Source organism: Vitis vinifera, chromosome 8 (assembly GCF_030704535.1).
Source record: "Vitis vinifera cultivar Pinot Noir 40024 chromosome 8, ASM3070453v1".
Taxonomy (NCBI): domain Eukaryota; kingdom Viridiplantae; phylum Streptophyta; class Magnoliopsida; order Vitales; family Vitaceae; genus Vitis; species Vitis vinifera.
The window spans coordinates 302,252-321,848 of NC_081812.1; the positions used below are offsets into that span (position 1 = coordinate 302,252).

At 37.1% G+C, this 19,597-nt stretch overlaps 1 protein-coding gene across 3 annotated transcripts; it reads left to right on the plus strand.

Moving 5' to 3' along the window:
- The first annotated feature begins 605 nt into the window (after window positions 1-605).
- LOC100265603 (Ethanolamine-phosphate cytidylyltransferase) lies at window positions 606-19,390 on the plus strand. 3 transcript variants are annotated; one of them, XM_019221809.2, is made up of 10 exons: window positions 637-1,175; window positions 10,806-11,041; window positions 12,028-12,209; window positions 15,276-15,347; window positions 15,754-15,821; window positions 16,087-16,207; window positions 18,078-18,143; window positions 18,251-18,373; window positions 18,875-18,965; window positions 19,136-19,390. In XM_019221809.2, exons 1-9 carry the CDS (start codon window positions 850-852, stop codon window positions 18,944-18,946), a joined length of 1,266 nt encoding a protein of 421 aa, XP_019077354.1. In that variant the 5' UTR covers window positions 637-849; the 3' UTR covers window positions 18,947-18,965; window positions 19,136-19,390. The 3 variants fall into 3 exon arrangements, with proteins under 3 accessions (XP_002265169.1, XP_019077354.1, XP_059594832.1); XM_002265133.4 differs by having other exon boundaries at window positions 606-1,175; window positions 18,875-19,390; XM_059738849.1 differs by lacking the exons at window positions 18,875-18,965; window positions 19,136-19,390 and having other exon boundaries at window positions 653-1,175; window positions 18,251-18,572.
- The last annotated feature ends 207 nt before the right edge of the window (window positions 19,391-19,597 follow it).

Here is a 19,597-nt window from a genome sequence, read left to right on the forward strand (position 1 = left end):
TTACCCAATATCAAAAGTGCTTTTGTAAACATGATCAAATTTGTGGGTTTTCAATTTCATAATATTATTATAAATTCGATATTCACAAACTTTTGGATTCTCAATTTAATAATATTATTATGATATTAATGGTTCAGACCATAACTTTTCAAAAAAAAAAAAAAAATGAAACTTCTTCCCGATGCATCATATAATTATATGAAATGAAAAATCTAAACTCAATGAAATCTTAAATTTGAATTTTCCTTTAGTTAAGCCATTTAGGTGATACTTGCCACTCATATTGTGACTCTTAAGTCATCACAAGTACCCACGAGGTGTGTTTCCTTTACATGGACATAATAATAAGCTTTTCAATCATTCTCACTAGTCATATTAGAGTGTGTTTTATAATAATTTGAGAAGTGTTTATAATATTTTTAATACTTAATTTTTTTTTTAAATATTAAAAAGATTATAAGCATTTTTTGGATGTAACTTACCATCACCCGATGCTTGGTGCGGGATCAATACCTCCTAAATGTTAAAGAAATAAATTTAATGAAATGTCACATTAGACAGAAATTCTTAATTACAGATGTCACGCGATAAGTGAGAAGCAAACAGAGCCGAATCTGGACCCACTATAGCCGTGGTTAAACGCAAAGGAAGCAGCGCAGAATCGAACCACAGGGGTCGAACCACCCTCTATATAAAACAATGGCACGCACTTCTTGGTGGTCCGATCAACGATTCTCTAGAATACCCTAAACACGCCTCAGACAGAAAGAGAAAAATCATAGCACCCCAAATCAAATCTCGAAGAAAACCATTCGCATTGTCTACTCGGTTTTTTATTGGCATACGACGATGATTATGGGTTTTGATTTGGGGCATTCTTCCGACAGCATTCAAAGCTCGAAGCTTCTCGCTACGTGCTTGATCGGAGGCGTGGTTCTGGGGGTCTCCGTTCTGGGGTTCTACCTGGCTTTTCCGCCTCCGCGGCAGCTATCATGGCGGAGGAAGAAGAAGCCTATTCGCGTATACATGGACGGGTGTTTTGACATGATGCACTACGGCCATTGCAATGCTCTCCGACAGGCTCGTGCGCTCGGGGACCAATTGGTGGTTGGTGTTGTCAGTGATGCTGAAATTACTGCCAATAAAGGCCCTCCTGTGACTCCCCTGAACGAGAGGTTCGTTTCGGGATCTCTGGTGCCAATTGTGTTGGCATTTTTTTTTCTTTGATTTTGTAGGTTTTTATTGCGAAAGATTTGTTCAATTGTTGCGTGCTGATCTGATTTTGACTTGTAGATTTTTCCACTATTTTATGTGTTACTGTTCAATCATTTCGCTGCTCCTCAAGATTGCGGTACGCTTGTTTACATATTTCTTTGTCGATGCTTCATGGTGATTTATTTGTTTGCCGTGTGTTTGTGGGATTGTGGTTGTTTTTTTTTCCTTGGAAAACATGATTGCAGAAATATTCTTAGGAAAAGGGAGAACATGGATACTTTTTTGAATGAAAGTTATGCACTTTAGGTTATTTGAAGGAAAACAGTGGTCTTTTCTTGGATTTGGTCGGACTGTCACTAATAGAGTTATTAATTCCATAACAACAATCATAGATTACATATTAATTCACTTCTGTGATTCTGTCATTTAATTGATAGAATCACAAAGATGGAATTAGCACCATGGGAAATGGTGAGGAGTTTAGGAGATTGGGAGGTCACTGAATTGCTTTTTCTTAATAATGAGTAGGGTTGGGAGATTAGTGGATTGGGTTTTCTTACTGATGAGTGGGATTTTTAGAGGATCACGAATTATTTTTCATACTAAAAATTAACTAATTATGTGGGAACAAGAGGCGGTGGAGAAATTGAAAGTTGAGGTGTGGGCATATTTAATATGGTATAAGTTTAGGAATGTGGATGATGAGTTTGGATGGATGTTTAATGGAGTGCATGGACCTTTGGATGCGTGGTAGAGGGACAGGTCATGAGAGGAAAATGTCAACATGGAAGGATGTGTAGTGTACAAGGGGCTGATGAGAGAGTTTGCTTCCAGAATATCAGCCTTGATGAGGAGCTCTGTGAACATTCATTGTCAGTTGTAATATGATGGATTACTGTTGGAAAGCAGGGACCACATGTGGACAAATGGTTGAGAGATTGCAGTTGATCATACTTGCAAGTAGCAAATTGTGAAGTTGTAAATGTCCCTTGAAGTTTGAAAATATGTGGTCAAAAGATAAGGCTGTTGGGGATAGAGTGAAGAGATGATGCTAAGACTATGAGCTTAAATGTATTCCAAGTTTCAGATAGGCAAGCAGGATGTTTAAAGAGGATTTGAAGATGTGGAGCAAAGAAGATTTTGGGAATGCATTGATCAGAAAAGCTAGGCTGCGAGGAAAATTAAGGCAATAAGATGCAAAGGATGGAGAAAGGGTCTTGAGGCAAAATAAGTGGGGTGCAGGAATGTGGAGAAAGACAAGTTAAGAGATTTAGAGGAGATGGAAGAGATAAGTTAGAGATGAAATCCCGTGGCTAAGGGAAAGGGATCAGGGCATTAAGTTATTTCATAGGCTTGCAGACACATATCTGAGATGTAAATGTATTGGGAAGCTAAGGATTGATGGTTGATGGAAGACCAGGGAGGAAGATACCAATGACAGGGTGACTTGGTTTTTCAGAGGTTGTACGCAGAATTGGGAATGGTCAATTTTAGCTCCATCAGTATAGTAGGTACTAGGTAGCATGGGTTTAGAGGGGTGGAGGAGGTTTTGGCGGCCCTCAAGGATTTTTGGGGGGTGGGGTGGGGTGGGGTGGGGGTTGGTCTGGTTTAAGATTCCTTAGTTAGACAGAATCATGATGGTGTTTTGGCAGCAGAACTGGGAGGCTGTAAGAGGAAATATGATGGCTACAATGGATGTGTTCATATGATTTGAAAGTTTGATTTGAGGGGGGATGCCGCTTTCATCGTTTTTGTGCTGAAAAAGGAACAGCAGAAGAATTAAATATCTCAGGCCTGTATGTTTCAAAGACTATATTAATCAGTTGCTAGGGTTTTTGGCTCAGATGCAGATTACTGATTAGGAAGCTGATGTCTCTTGGAAGCTTTATACTCGTATGATGGTTGGATATATTGGTGGTTGTAAATGAATGCCGCATCGAGGTTAAAAGTTGAGAAGGTGGGGTCGCTGCAAGCTGGATATAGAGAAATATATGATAATTTTCATTGGAATTTTCTCCTGCATTTGTTGATTCACAAGGCAAAGGTGGGAATGATCATGATATTCAGATTCTTAATGCTTGTTGATGGAACACATACCAGTGGATCACAGCTTTTTTGATAGCTTCAATGATGGAGGGATGGATATGGAAAAGGTAGTGACCATGTCTGATGGAATTTTCTCCTGTATTTGTTGGTTTCCATATGTTTTGTGGAGATATGGGTGGGGTGGATCAAAACAGGATCACAACACTCAAATTCACTTAATAGGACACGCATGTTAATGAAGTACCCAATAATTTCCTTGAAAGCTCATTCCTGTTCACTACCACGATTGAGGTGTTTAGCAGGTAGTGTAAGGGGGTTTCATGGAGGCTTTTCAGGTGGGATTGAGGTTACGGGAGTTGGAGATCCTATCACATCTGTTGTATGTTGATTGGGATGATATTACTAATCAATTAGGATACCCAAGGTGCATTATTCTTTGCTTTGAGGTTGTTAAGAGGATAAGAAGTTGAATTTGGCCAAATTCAAAGGGATTGGTTCATAAAAAATGTGGATATATGTATAGGTATTTGGAGTTTGAATTTGCTAAATAAGGAATTGCTAGGAAAAGATAGTTTATGGAGGAGAGCACTTATGTGAAAGTATTGAGTTGAAGAAATGACGATTATTTGCGGAAGGTGAGTGATTTGTAAAAGAACAGTAGTATTTGAGTCTGGGAAGATTTCTCAAAGTTGATAGGGATTATTTCTGTTAATGGGCAGAGCATAAGGCTTTGGCATGATGCTTTGTGTGATTTGAGAAATGTTCAAAATAGAGGAAAATAGAGACACTAAAGTGGTTTATTATACATGACACTTAATGAGAGGGGGAAACCAGAACTCGATGTTTGCTAGGGATATTCATGATTGAGAAAAATTGAGATAGTTGACTCCTTTTTGGGCGATGTATAGGAAATGGATGTTTAGTTATAAGGGTATGTCAAACATAGAAGAGGCTGGGCTCCTAACGAAAGAGAAGTGGTGATTGTGGATAACTCCAAAGTGGCATTCTTTGTTTTGATGACACTTCCCAGAATATTCACCATTGATCAGTTTGTGAGAGGGAACGAACCTTGTAAATGAGTGGCTTATATGTGAAAAAGGATGATGAGACTGCAAGTTATTTGATTTCTTGCATGTGGCCTAAGATTTTTGGCCCACAGTTTTTGACTTGTTAGTAATTTGGTTCCTCCCTAGAGTGGAGGGAGAGACGCTATAAAGCTGGCATATTACTTCCTCTGGGTGGACAGCAAAAATTTTGAGGGAAAGGCATGCTTTTTCTTGGCTTTGTTTGTCTAGGAGTGCAATAAAGGAATCTTCAAGGGGGTGGAACTTTCAGAATCTAAGATGAAAGAAATGGTTTTGCAATCTGCTTTGTGGATGGTGGAATGTGTTTCTGGCTGGAATTTTTTGCTCTTTTGGACTTTATTAGTAGGATTGAAGGCTCCAGAAGCTGAGGGGACTACCATTGTATTGCATTCTTTTCCCTTTGTTCTATAGCCTTCCCTAGGGTGTTTCTTTGTAGCCTTTATGCACTTAGGTTGTGTACACAAGGCATTAATTTCATTTATTTACTTTTCATACTTGACTACAAAAACATTAAAATAAAAATCGCATCACTTAGCATTGATACTTTATTAGATTTGATTTCCAACTTCTTTGGGTTCCTTGCATAGTTGTAATTTGTAGAACTTATTGTGTATCGCTTTCTAATTTCCATGTCATGATGTAACTATTTATGTTTTTTTCTTGTAGGTAAATGAGTTGAGTATATTATAAAAAAGCACCAAAAGAAATAGTGCAGCATAAGTACATAAGGCTATATACAATGGCCACCATCAGGCACAACCGAAAAAGAGGGAACACAAAAAACTTTTTTTTTTGATAGGTAAATAAGAGCATGTATTAGAAATGCCTAGAAGTAGCTACCCTTACTAGACAAACAACCACTCTATAAAATCAATCATAGACAAAGTATGATCCTCTAAATACACCCTAGCCCAATTCACAAAAGTATACAAAAAAGAATATTTGATAGCTTGGTTGGATTGTTCGACATCATTGAACACTCTTTCATTTCTTTCCTTCCATAAAGTCCACATGAAGCATAAAGGGGCAGCCCTCTATGCCTTCTCCCTTCTCTTGCCCACAAAAGCGCCATGCCAACCAAGCAAATTCCTTTTAGCTGAGGAATGCAAAACCCACTGCACACTAAAGAGGGAGAAGATCAAATTCCATAACATTCTAGCCTTCTTGAAAAACAAAATTAGATGATCAATGGTTTCCTCTTTTTCTTTACACAAGTAACACCTATTCGGCATATTCCATCCCCTCCTTTTGGGCTGGTCGATGGTCGAAATTCTGTTCGAAGATGCTTTCCTAGCAAAAAAACTCACCCTCATCGGAGCCCAAGACCTCTAAATAATACTTTAGGGGAAAGGATCACTAAAGGCCCTCGTGAAGGAGTGGTAAAGGGATCTAACAAAAAAAATGGCATTCCTATTTTATACAAAAACTTCTCGCTCCCTTAGTGAAAATCCAACCAATTTACAAAATTAATTAAAGGCATTAAACCTTCATCTATGTACAAAATAACCCACAAATGAAGATTGCTAAGAAAAGTACTTTTCAAACTCTGAGTAGAATGCTCCTCATTTTTAAACGATCTTCTATTCATTTCCTTTTGTATTGTTTAAAAAATGCACAATGGAGTTGCTCTCTATGCCCTTCTTTGTTTTTTACCCACAAATGAGTCATGCCATCCTGAGAGAGTCTCTTTGACTATAGAAGATATTATCGAAGATTTACGAAATAAAGAAAACAATAAGTGCCATAAAATCCTTGTCTTAGCATAGTGATGCAAGATGTGATCAATGAATTCTTCCTCAAATTTACAAAGAAAGCAAATATTTACCAACGATCACCCTCTCATTGAAACTGGTTTAAAGTTAAAACCTTTTCCTAACTTATCTTCCAGGCAAAAAAGCTAAGGAACCATGAATTCCAAATTACTTTCATTGGAAAAGGAATTGATCTCCCCAACACCAAGACGGAATATAGAGCTTTGATAGAAAAAGTTCCATTCCTCAAATCTATCCAAACCACCCTATCAAAAGTTCTATGTCATCCAACTACTTATCATTTGAGTGCTTGGAGAAACAAGGATTCTAATGACCCCTTTCACTTGTTTGGTCTCATAAATTTGATACCATGCTTCTTTCGATATAACTAATACGTACAAAGAGGGGAATGATACCCATAGTGGCTCATCTTCACACCATTTATCCCTTTGAAACTTCACTCGCCTCCTATCACTCACAAAAAAAAAAGAAGCTCTACTATTAAAGAGATCACAATCCTTCGCAATGGTTTTCCATAACCCAATGTTGTACCCATCTTTGACTTCACAAGAACGCCACCCCACTTCATCCTTCCCATGTTTGTCCCCTATGACCTACTTCTAGAGAATTTCCCTTTTAGATGCATATTGCCAGCTCCACTTACAAAGAAGGGTCTTGTTAAGTGGAGAGACATTTAGAACCCAGGATCACTTCACTAAGTGTGATTTTTTCTCTAGGGCCCACCTCCCTATAGGTAATTTCTTTGAATCTTCTCTAGCCTCAATTTGACTTTCCTTGGAATGCTAAACAAGGATATATAGTAGATGGATAAGCTAGATAAAGTGCTCTTTATTAGAGTGAACCTCTCCCCCTTGAAAATATGTTACGTTTTCCACATCACCAACCTTTTTAGAAATGCCTTTCTACCCCATCCCAAGCTTATTTAAAAGGGGCACCTGTAAAAGCTGCCATTATTACAAATGGGATTTTGTTTGTAGGCCAAAGGAGTTGGGAGGTTTGGGTTTCAGGAAGACTTCTTTGAGAATTATTGCTCTCTTAGGGAAATGGCTTTGGAGGTTCCCTAGAGAAAGGAATGGTCTTTGGCATAAGGTTATTGCGAGTATTTATGGGACACATCCTAATGGATGGGACGCCAACATGGTGGTTAGATGGTCACACAGATGTCCTTGGAAGGCTATTGCTCAAGTTTTCCAGGATTTCTCCCCTTTTGTCCGCCTAGTGGTGGGGAATGGGGAGAGAATCCGTTTTTGGGAAGATCTTTGGTGGGGTAACCAAACTTTGTACTCTCAATTTGTTGGTCTTTATAAAGTTATTTCTGTGAAAAATCTCACTGTCTCAAATGTCCTTGGAAATTCCTTTCCACTGTCTTGAAATTTTAATTTTCGTCGTAATCTTACTGATACAGAAATTGATCTCCTTTAGAGAATCATGTCCTCCCTTAGTTCAGTGCTTTTCTCTCATTCTTTGGCAGATTCAAGAGCTTGGTCTTTGTCATCAATAGACTTGTTTTCAGTGAAATCTTTTTTCTTAACCTTGTCAAAAGTCTCAAATCCCATCTTGTTCCTTCTGGCCAAGTTTTTGTGGAGTTCAAAAACTCCCTCAAAGGTTAAGGCCCTCGCTTGGTTAGTAGTACATGGGAAGGTAAACACTAATGACAAGTTGCAATTGAGAAGACCCTACAAATCCCTTTGTCCTCAATGGTGCATTCTTTCAAAGGCAATGGAGAATGGATCGACCACCTTTTTATTCATTATCCTGTTACCATTGGACTCTGGCACAAGTTGTTCAATCTAGCAGGTTTTGCTTGGGTCCCTCCAAGGAGTATTGTGGACATGGTGGTTATTGCTTTTAAAGGTTTGGAGAATTCATTAAGAGGCAAGACACTTTGGCAAATCGTTTGCCTCACTTTGTTATGGATGGTGTGGCAAGAGAGAAACAATACGATTTTTGAGGATAAGGGGAGAACGGAAGAGATGTTATGGGACTTGCTTCTTTTCTATTCCTCTCTTTGGGCCTTTTGTACTGTAGCTTTTAGTGGAGTTCCTCTTAGTGTTTTACAACTCAACTGGAATGTGGTTTGCGTTTCAAAAGTTTGAGAGTGTTGGAGTTTTTCTTTGTATTTAGTTTTCTAAAGTTGGGTGCTTTCTCTTTTGTTCAGTTTTTGTTTTTGTGGGAAGGACCTCTCATCCTTCTCTTGTTTCTTCTCTCTCTCTTGTATCTCTTCCTTCTCTTGTATTTTTTCTTCTTTTAATATATTTTTCTTTGTTTCTGATAAAAAAAGAAAAAAGAAAAAAAAAAGCTGCCACTATTTATGCTTTGTTTTATTTTGTTTATATTGGGAAGTGAATGATAAAACTATGTACATTTATGATACTCATAAATATTGTTAGAAAGAGCTATGTTAACTTTGAAGAATAGATTTCTAATGAACCCAATTTAACAAAATATGATTGTTTTTTTTTATGAGAATTTAACAAAATATGAAATTGAATGCATAGATTCATAAGGTTAAAGAATAGTAATATACCAACCGGTCCAATTTTTAACGAAATATGAAATTGAATGCATAGATTCATCATATGGTTAAAAAATACTAATATACCAATTGGTTCCATCAATATAACAATAAAAAGGTTATGATCATTTACAAGTGTTAGTGTAAGAGCATCCCTAGTGTCCATGCTCCACCATCACTAGACGAAGTGGAAGAGAAGTTTTACAAAAGACTTTCGATGTGGAAAAGACAATATATTTCTAAATGAGGAAGACTTATGTTGATTAGAAATACTTTGTTGATCTTTCCAATCTATTATATGCTTTTGTTTGTAATCCTTAGAAAGATTAGATTAAGATTAGAGAAGATTCGAAGGAACTTTCTTTGGGGAGGTGGGACCTTGTAGAAAAGCCTCCTAGTTGATTGTTTGCACGGATAAGAGAAAGAGGGGTTTGGGCATTAGAAGTCTCTCTCTTTTGAATCGGGCCCTCCTTGGCAAGTGGATTTGGAGATATGTTTTTTATGATGAAGTTTTTTGGAAGCAAATTATAGAAGGGAAGTGTGGGAAGGAAGGAGTAGGTTGGTGCCCTTGTGAAGTTGGAGTTGGTTATGGGGTTGGTGTTTTCCATCTATTAGGAAGGGGTGAGATCTTTTCTTTAGAAAAACCTCCTCTAAAGTGGGTAATGACTAAAGGGTTAAGTTTGGGATGGATAGATGGTGTGCAGAGGAGCCCTTGTGTAATTCCTTTCCTTCTTTGTATGTGTTGGCTATGTCAAAGGAGGTCTGGGTGGCAGAATTGTGGGAAGACCTAAGAGGGATGGGATATTTGGATTCCACACTTCACTAGGCATTTTAATGATTGGGAGTTGGAACTTGTTGAGACTTTTTTTCCATGTTGCAAGGAAAGATGGTTAGAAGGGAGGATAATGTGAAGGTGATATGGAAAGAAGCTAAAAAAAGACCATTTTCAGTTAAATCTTTCTATGCAGCCTTGGAAGTTGGTAGGATGCTCCTTTTTGTAACAAACTTTATTTGGAACCTATGGGTCCCGTCCAAAGTGAGCTTTTTTACATGGGAAGCTAGTTAGGGAAAAGTTCTGACTTTAGATGATCTCCAGAAGAGAGAATGGCCAATAGTGAATGGATGTTATCTTTGCAAATTGTAGGGGGAATATATTGATCACATACTTCTTCATTGCTCCAAAGGAAGGTTCTATGACACCTATTGTTTTCAGTATTCAGTGTAGATTAGGTGATCCCTTCTTCGGTGAAAGATACCCTTTTAACTTGGCATGACTCCTTTGTTGGGAAGAAAAGGAAATTGATGTAGAAAACTGTCTCCTTTTGCATTTTTTGGACAATTTGGTGGGAGCATAATCAAAGAGCTTTTGAAGATAAGAGAGAAAATGATGAAAAGATAAAACTCCTGTTTCTTTGTAATCTTTCAGCTTGGGTTAGCATTTACATAAGTGAAGACTCAATGCCTTTGTTTGATTTTGTAGAGCCGGTGGGGTCTTGTTGAGTGTTGGTGTTTTTTTGGTAATATCTTTTGAGGCCTTCCTTTCGGTGCTCCTTGTATACATCCGGTGTGCTCTGGTGTACCTTACTAATTTATGTACCTATATTAAATAAAAAAAGAAGAGTCACTATCAAGTGCCGACTTCCCAAATAAATAAAAGCCTTCGGATGCTCCAAACTGGAATCTAGTAAGTTGCTTTCGTATGGAAAATTGTAGAAAAATGTAGAGTGGGATTTAGAGCTAGCTTGGTATAGAGGGAAATTCTATGTTCTAAAAGGAAGAAATGGCCCTAGAAAACCATATCAAGAAGAGTAACAGAAAAGCCTTTAACCCCTGATATTTCTTAGAGAACCTTGGAAAGGCCCTTTTTTACTTGAATGGAAACAGAAACACCTTAGAAGACCTGTAGGTTTGCACAACAAACTACTTTTAACATTGGTGGCCATCTATCTAGCTTATGGTGATGAGACCAAGGCACTAAGTGGAGTGTATCAAATACTTTCAGCTCATTCTTATCATGACATGTAGCAATCCTCTCTCTGTCTCATGCACAGTCCCTGCACCTCCCTTGTCCCAAACCCCCATAGGCAAATTAGATATACATTGATAGTCACCTAGCATATTGTCTAATGCCCTTTTAATTGAGAATATTTTTGTACTGGAATTTCTTTACAGGATGATTATGGTCAGTGGTGTGAAGTGGGTAGATGAAGTCATTCCTGATGCACCTTATGCCATAACTGAAGATTTTATGAAGAAGCTGTTTGATGAGTATAACATTGATTACATTATCCATGGGGATGATCCCTGCATTCTTCCTGATGGTACTGATGCTTATGCTCTTGCTAAGAAGGCTGGTCGCTACAAGCAGATCAAGCGCACAGAAGGAGTGTCAAGTACTGATATTGTTGGTACTGACTCTGCCCTCTTCATATTTTTGCTTGGTTTCCTGTGGAAGGATGATATCTGATTGTGGGGGGGAAGGGGGTGGGGGTGGGTGGGGGTTTGCATTTTTCTTGTGATGGAATTTTGCAATAATAGTGATAATATTGCATCATAAGAAAATCTTTGAGTTTCTGATATGTGATACCATATTCAACCATATTATTAAATATGAGGCTCCTTTTGCATTTTGGTCTATGTATGGTAGAAAGCTTTTTTGTGATCCCAATGAATGTTACTTGGGAACCATTTGGACACATTACATCTTTCTGTTTTTTTCTTATAGTACATATCTACTGTTTCCTGTCTTGTTTTCTTAGTTCTTTCTACAAACTTGAAGTTAGTTTTGGTGACTCTTGAAAACAGTATCATGTTTCCCACAAATCAAACCTGATTTGAAATGCTTAGTAATGTTTGGTGAATTTGATGATGATGTTGGTGAGAGAGGAAGGGGTAAAGACAAGGAAGTTTGTTGCATTTGTGCTAGTACTCATAGTTCATTATATTGGTATCATAGTGGTGGAGGTGAAGGCTGTTAGAGGTTTCATGGTTGGAGGAGGCTGTGCAGTGTTGTTTGTGGTAGTACCCTGGTAGGGATTGTTTTAGTGGCATGTGAAGATGGATGTTTGGTGGTGGCATTGGGGATGATCATGCAGTGGTGGCATAATGGAGTGGAAGTGGCTATGGGGATTTGTTCCGTTGACTCCCATTGTTAGCCTCAGTGCTGACACAGTTATTCATGCTTGATTTTGGTTTTGCTAAATTGTAAACCACATGCAATAAACACATTATCTCTGATGTTTCTATCCTTTTGTCTTCTCTCCTTTTTCTTGCAAAGATTGAAACATTTTTGAAAAATGCATCCACATAGGCCTATTGTACTTCATCCTGTCTCTAAGATAATATTTTTTTTTAAATTGATGTGAGAACAGTGGTTTGGTAATTTTTTGAACAGGACGCATGCTTCTTTGTGTGAGAGAGAGATCCCTTAGTGACAGTCATAATCACTCTTCTTTGCAAAGACAATTCAGCCATGGTCACAGCCAAAAATTTGAAGATGGTGGATCTGGTAGTGGAACTCGCATATCTCATTTCCTACCAACATCTCGCAGAATTGTTCAGTTCTCCAATGGGAAGGTGCTTACTCTATACCCACTTCTTACTGAGACTCAGTTGTTTTGGAAACAAAGAAACACATTTTCCAATGTGTTCCGTAATTTCTTTTTTCTTATATTGTTGTTTTAAATCTTCTGATTCAGTTAAGTCCATTTTTCCTGAACTTTTTGGAAAAGGATGCCCCCTCTTAAACAAGGCATTAGAAAGACAAAATTATCCTTTATTGTAGGTTTCAAAAAGGCATAAGGGGTAATTTTGGATTTGCAATGCCTTATTTGAGATTAAGTGGCCCCACTTTTTTTAACATAGGGATCAAAACCAGCATTCTGTGTCATAAGAACCTTGTAGGTACCCCTGAATGGTCTACCATTGAACAACTTAAAAATTCATGCCAAAAATATATCCACTTGTATTAAGAGTTGCTACTCTTCCATTACTCAACACACTATGAGTGTGCAAAAGTTTAAATTGTATCATATCAGCTCTAGAAATTGCCTGGTAAAAAATAATAATAAAAAAAGAAGAAGAAGAAGAAGAAGAAGAAAGAAACGGGTATAAGAATGGGTTGATAGTGTCCTTGGCATTGTCCTTACCATGTTATTTTGACTTTTTTTTTTCTTTAGGATAAAAAACATGCTAGAACTTTTCGATTAATTAAAAAGATGAAGGATGAAGCATCCTTCCACTTATATTGAAATTTGATGGAAACAAGAGAAGAAACTCCTTAATAAGGAGCTTACAAGCTCACAATGAAAAAAGGTTACAAAAATCTAAGAGCAAAACATACACAAGAACTAATTACAACTCAAGGAGGCAAAACAACTTCAACAAAAGTCACCTAATTGTTTTGCTTCTCTTTAACTAAAAGGTCCACCACTTGATTGGCGAAGTGAAGAAGCCAAAGAATGGCCCTTACCAGATTTGTAGCGGTATTAAATATTTAACCTTTTTGGTGTAATGTGGGTTCTTCCATCGTCTATGAAGGAGATCCTTCTTGGGTGGCATGGTGTGTTTGTGGGCAAGAACTGTGTAAAGGTTTGGAGAGCAGCCCCTTTGTGCCTTTTTTGGACAGTTTGGAAGAAATGAAATAGGGTTATTTTTGAAAATGAGGATTTTTCGATCCAAAGGTTGAAAAATTCTTTTGTTTGTAATTTGTGGTCTTGGTCCAAGTTGTGTATAGCTGAAGGGTCTAACTCTTTCATTAACTTTTTTGAATGGTTGGGCTATAGATGAGCACAGGTGTGTTTTTTGTATCCCTCTTTCTTTTGTTTTCGCCTATAGGCGCCTATTGTATACTTCTTGTATGCTTTGGGTTAGCCGTTGGGCGTCTGGTTTTTATTAATATACTTTTTCTATGCCTTTGCCTATAAAAAAGAAAAAATTAAATATTTTGCGTAGTCACTCATCAAACCTCCATGAGCTTCTTTCCTTCTTAGTCACCCATGAAAAGACGAGCAGAATGCCCTTCCACTTCAAGATTGGACAATCCCAAAGCTTTAGCCTACACAAGGCCCTCTAGTGAAGGTAGAATCTCAGCTTCAATGGTAGAACCCTTACCTACAGGTTTAGATTATGTTTTTACCATTGTATCTTGATGATCTCTCACTTTACTCCAATTCCAAGTTGGACGGGCATACCCAAATAACATTCATCAAACTTTATTAACCCTTCAATCAGCGGTGACCATACTTGAGAGGTCTTCTCAGCCAACCTCTTCAATTGGCATACAAGATGGCAATTGAATAATATAAGGCTCAACTCAAGGCATCAATGCAAAGTTGAAAATCTGGAACAAGGTTGTTTTTGTTTCAAGAATCCACAGTTACTAAAAGTCTAGAAGTGGTTTTTTATCATAGATTTTTGGGAATGACAGCATTAATTACTTTCTGACTGCATATAATAGGTCAATGAATAAAAAGTACATGCAGCTGTAGATAACTGGATCATATGTTTTATGTACTAAATTTTATTCCGTCTCTTGATCTTGTGGATCTAACATTACGTGAGCATGCAAGGTAGGTTTTTCATAAACATATTCAACCTAAGATTTTGATTTCTGCAGATGTGATTTTTTCCCTCTCAATAAAGTTGTTTAATCAAAACTAGGGAGAGATGGAAAACCCTCTGGTGTTGCTGGATTCTCAGAACTCCTGCACTACTGAAGAGTTTTCTCTCTCAGAACCTAGAGGTGTGGTGGAGCCAGTTTGTTGTGGAATAGGTTTAATTACCAATTCATTAATTAATCTTTGCGTGTGTGTGAGAGAGAGAGTGATCTTCATTACTCGGTCTAATTCTATAACATTAAACAAACTATCTGATTAAAAACAAAAACAAAAATAAAACATGCAAAACTAACATTGCAATTTTTATGTGGAGAACTATTGTATACAGAACCATGGGGCATAGTCCAAGTTAAAGTAGTGGATCATGAAAGTTAATCCTTACCAATTATACGAATTAATGAAAGTTTATTTCTCTTGACGGGGTCAATTTTCAAAGTAGTTATAATGCCCTAGAATTTGGTCGAATGCAGATTGATGGGATAATCAAACGGAGTTGATTTTGGATGATTGATCATCAGAGTGGGATGGATGAAATGGTGGATTCCAATGTCTTTGCTTATTTGTTTACTGTGTCATTTTCCTTATTAGTGGATTCCATTATTTGTTAACTAAAATATATTAAAACCATGGGACACTAGGTTGCTGAGGTTTATTAACCAATTAATTTTATTGCGATGGAATGAGAAATTTGAGTGAACCCCTATGGATTCAGATGTAAAATAAATTGGTTGATGAGTTGTACTTATTTTGTTTCAAAATTGCTCTTTGAGAACATTCTCTGAGTCTAGTTGGAAAATTGAGGTCACACATTTTTGGTTATATTCCTGAATCACTTTGAACTGAGAACCAATTAATTTACAAGTTTTGATGCTTCAGGTGGTGTAGGTACTGATTCATTCACTCTCCTATGAGAAGCAAGTTTTCATGTGCCATGCACTAGCTGTTCTGAGATAAAAGTCTGTTTTTATAGCTGGGTCGAAGTGGTCAATTCTTAACAATACATTTATTCTTGTTTTGGCTGCAGGGGCCAGGACCAGATGCTCGGATAGTATATATAGATGGTGCATTTGATCTTTTTCATGCTGGACATGTGGAGGTATATCATGTTCCTACTTATCAGAGTATAGATTAATTGATTATACTCCTTGTAATGTTCTCTCTGATTTTTCTTTTGTCTAAACTTCTATTCTTTGAGAAACATGTCCATACTTGTGCTACATTTTGTTACCCTGAACTTCTGATTTTGTTGTTGTCATTATTTTAATTCTTTCTGATACCTGTGCTTGTGACAAACACAAGTTGTGCACGAGTGCTCTGAGTTGTGTTTTGCATTTTACGAGTGAGAATCCATTTACACTTGGCTGTGCATTTCTTCCCAAAATCAAGAAAAGGTTGCTCACCAAGATTTTTATTTGTGCTTGGCTGTGATTTTCTTTGATGACTACACAGACAGGGGGATGGAAAGTAATTCATTTGGTCATTAACCATCTTGTGATGTATAGATATTGAAGCTTGCTCGAGGGCTTGGAGATTTTCTACTTGTTGGGATTCACACTGATCAAACTGTCAGGTTGCAAACTACCTTCCTTTCTTTTACTCTCTCTATCTCCAATTGGGTGTGGTTGTAAAACACTGAGATAAACTTTGTGCTTCACAAGTACATTTTTTTTTTTGAAGTAATAACTAAATTCATAAAGTGGAGATTTTCTGACTTGTATAACCCTGTTTGGTCCAATGGTAAAATTTCCAGGTTGCCAATCATTAATATGCTTTTTTATTTCTCAGTACATAATAAGTTAACATATATGTGTTTTTCCATATAATGGTTCCTGCAGTGCTAATAGAGGAGCACATCGCCCTATCATGAACCTTCATGAAAGAAGCTTAAGTGTTTTGGCTTGTCGTTATGTGGATGAGGTGATAATTGGTGCTCCTTGGGAAGTGTCTAAAGACATGGTGAGCTTGTCTTCTAGTCAATCCTCTTTAGCGCTCATTCTTAATTCCATATCTTATCGTATACATGGTTTTTTCTTTTTGCAACTTCTAATCAAGGTCTAAATGTTGGTGCTGATGGATTTATCAGATCACATAATATGGATATCTCTAATGGACTATGACACACAATAGAAGTAGTCTGCTAAAAGTAGGATCAATACAAGATGTATTTCTTTTATTAAATCACATCTTGCTGGCTTACTTGGTCATTTCACTAAATGAACTGGCTATAGAATAATCCATTCTTTATTTTTTGTTATGATGATCATATATCTCAAGATACAATAATATGGAACTTTTTATTAATTGCTGTTTAATAACTATTAAACAGTGCTATAGTTTTGAATATAATTTTTAGGATTTCCTGGACATTACTTTCCCTGTGAAATGTTAAAGATAAAAGGTCTTCCAAAGATTTCTGCTTTTCTATTGAGGAATGTCATGATTTCAGTACTTTTCAGTGGCAGCAAAATGATCTCAGATATATCATTAGGACTTGAACTTGGAACCCCCCACAAACCCTCCCCATCCCTTTACCACTTGAGCCAGGCCTCAAGGGCTATCAATATTTTATATTTGGTCCATTTATCTATATATTGATATTAGAAACTGCACTTCTAGTATTATGGATCCATTTACAATAATATAAAGGTTTTTCATAGATAATGAAGCAGGAAATAGTACAATAGGCTATCAAAAGAATGAAAAATCAAGTTCCCTTCATGTGGTGGCAATGATTATATTCATGCGTTGACTCATGTAACAGGCTTATATACCTCTTTGCTTTCCAACAACAGAAGATCAAGATTTAATTCTTATTCTTCAATTGGAAACATGCCGTTTGGCTTGTAGGAATTGGGAAAAATAAGGCTCATATTGTTATCTCTTAATATCTGATGTCTCTGGATTTTATCTTTGTTGCTTGAATTCATGATTATTTGAAACACAAAACTGTGCAAAGGGTTTAAACTAACAGAAGATTGAGGTCTAAGTGATTTTACACTTGAGAGGCTAAAAATGCTACTTGGTTCTCAGGCAGAAAATGGGCATTTGACATAAGAAAACAATGGAACAGAAACATGCTTTGTTCTTCAGTAGTGTCTAACATCAAAAACTACTGCAAGCAGACAAGGAGCTTCAGATTGCCAATCACACCCCAACCATCCATCCCTGGTCTTTCTCTTTCAAAAGGAGAAGATGAAAAATTGTTTGTACTTGTGATTTATCACTAAGAGCTTAAGATTGCTGATCAAATCCTACCAGTTGTTAATGTGACAACATGTATAGCAAAATGGGACCTCCTACCTGCCATTTCATGCTTTTTGTGAATTTTAGGGAAACCTAGATGTGTTTACAACCCTGTTTATTTTCTTCCTCTGTCTTGTAAGTAGAAAAGCTCTAGGTTTCTGGTCAGAATTTTTCTAAATTTGTGTATTCACAGGGGAGTATGAGGGATAAAGTGGGGAAGTGAGTACAAAAGAGGCACAGATGGGGGCTTTTGTAGCCTGCCCTCTTTTGATTTTAATGATTCATAATTGAAAATTAAGTTTGCTTGTTGCATTATTTATTTTCCACCCTTGGCCTTTTCAGAAGATAAAAAACTCAGACTATCCATTGGAACATTGCAAAATGACTCTTCAGAATTCTCACAGGGGTTAATGTTGGTTTCCAAGTGACTTTAGTGCCGCTATGATCTGTTTATGGATCTAAAATTAATGCTGAGTTTGACTATTTGAGTTACTGCTTCTGTGGAGTGACTTTACTTGGCTGCGGTATAGTACACAGATACTTAATGTTCTTTGTTAGTTATTGTGAATTTCTTTCAATGCAGATCACAACCTTCAACATCTCCTTAGTTGTTCATGGAACAGTGGCAGAATATAATAATTTTCCCAAGGTAAGCTATTAGATGATGTACTAGTTAGGGTCATGCATTTATTGACTTGTTACTCAGCTGCCAACAAGCTTCTTTTGATAGCTACTGAAATATTGTTCACTTTACAGGGGAAAGAGGACCCATATGCTATTCCAATCAGTTTGGGTATCTATGAACAGTTGGAAAGCCCCTTGGATATCACAACTACCACGATAATTAGGAGGATTGTATCAAATCATGAAGCATATCAGGTTATTTGGCCTCCAGAATATGTCGTCATTTTATCTGTTTTCAAAGATAGAGCAAACGTGAAACTTACTATTAAAATCTGGACCAGATCATGCCCAACTCTACAAAGATCTAGTGATGAGTGTTTAATTTGAAGTAAGCCAAATAACAACAATTTGTTTACAAAGTAATGAAATAACAATACCAATGTTTTTAAGCAAAGCTAGTTGGTAATCGAGTCCATAGGTAAAAGCAATCCTATCTTTTTTTTATAGGTAAAAGCAATTGTCTTAAAAGCGCCTGAAGAAGGGTGCACAAAAGTATACACAATGTATACAATGCACCAAAGGCTAAAACAGAAGAGGGATACACAAAAAACAACAAAATCAAATAGTGACAATTCCATAGTGTTTATCAATTGAAGAAACTTAATGTAGAACTTACTGCTTGGATTTTTGTTTGTCAACTGCTTTTTGTGTTCTTTTAATTCAAATGTAATTGAAACGTGTCTTCTTTCCGGACAGAAACGTAATGAGAAGAAGGCAGAAAGTGAGAAAAGGTATTATGAAGATAAGACATTTGTGTCCGGCGATTGATTGATTTTGGAGATGTGAGGTACACACACGGCTAATGTGCAGGGTGTCGATTTTTGCCCCTTCTTTTAAGTTATATTGGAGTACTTGCCATTATCGCTTGTGGCTGTGATCCATTATTTCAAAGATCACTTGTAGTTGCTTAGCTTAGCTAGTATTACTGCATTCCAAATTATATCTGTTTTTTTTCAGACCCACTTTCTTGGAATTGGGTCCAAGAACACTGGCAGAACTTTGAGGGAAAGGTCTCTTGATGATATTGGGTGGTTTTGCGAGCGAAATCTAGGCACCATTTGTAAGAGTAGGAGCATGCGTCTATTTATACTAGTTATACATTCTGTATCCTGGAAGAAGCTGTCCTGTTTGTTTTAGACAATATCGTTTCTTTTGACGGACAATGAAAAAGTACTTGGTATGATAATGAAGGACAATTGATTTTTACATGTATTTACAGAAGAAAGCTGCAAGGTTCCCACCCTGCCAGAACTGAGGATCCTGCCTATATTTTCACCATTTATGTGCCTTTGCCATTCCTGTCATTACGATAATCACTTTCTGGGGTGTGTGTGTGATGGGTGTCCATTTCCATTTTAACCGCTTTACCTTAAAATATGCTTTGTTTCATTGTTAGGGTGACCTCAAACCCATGCGGAG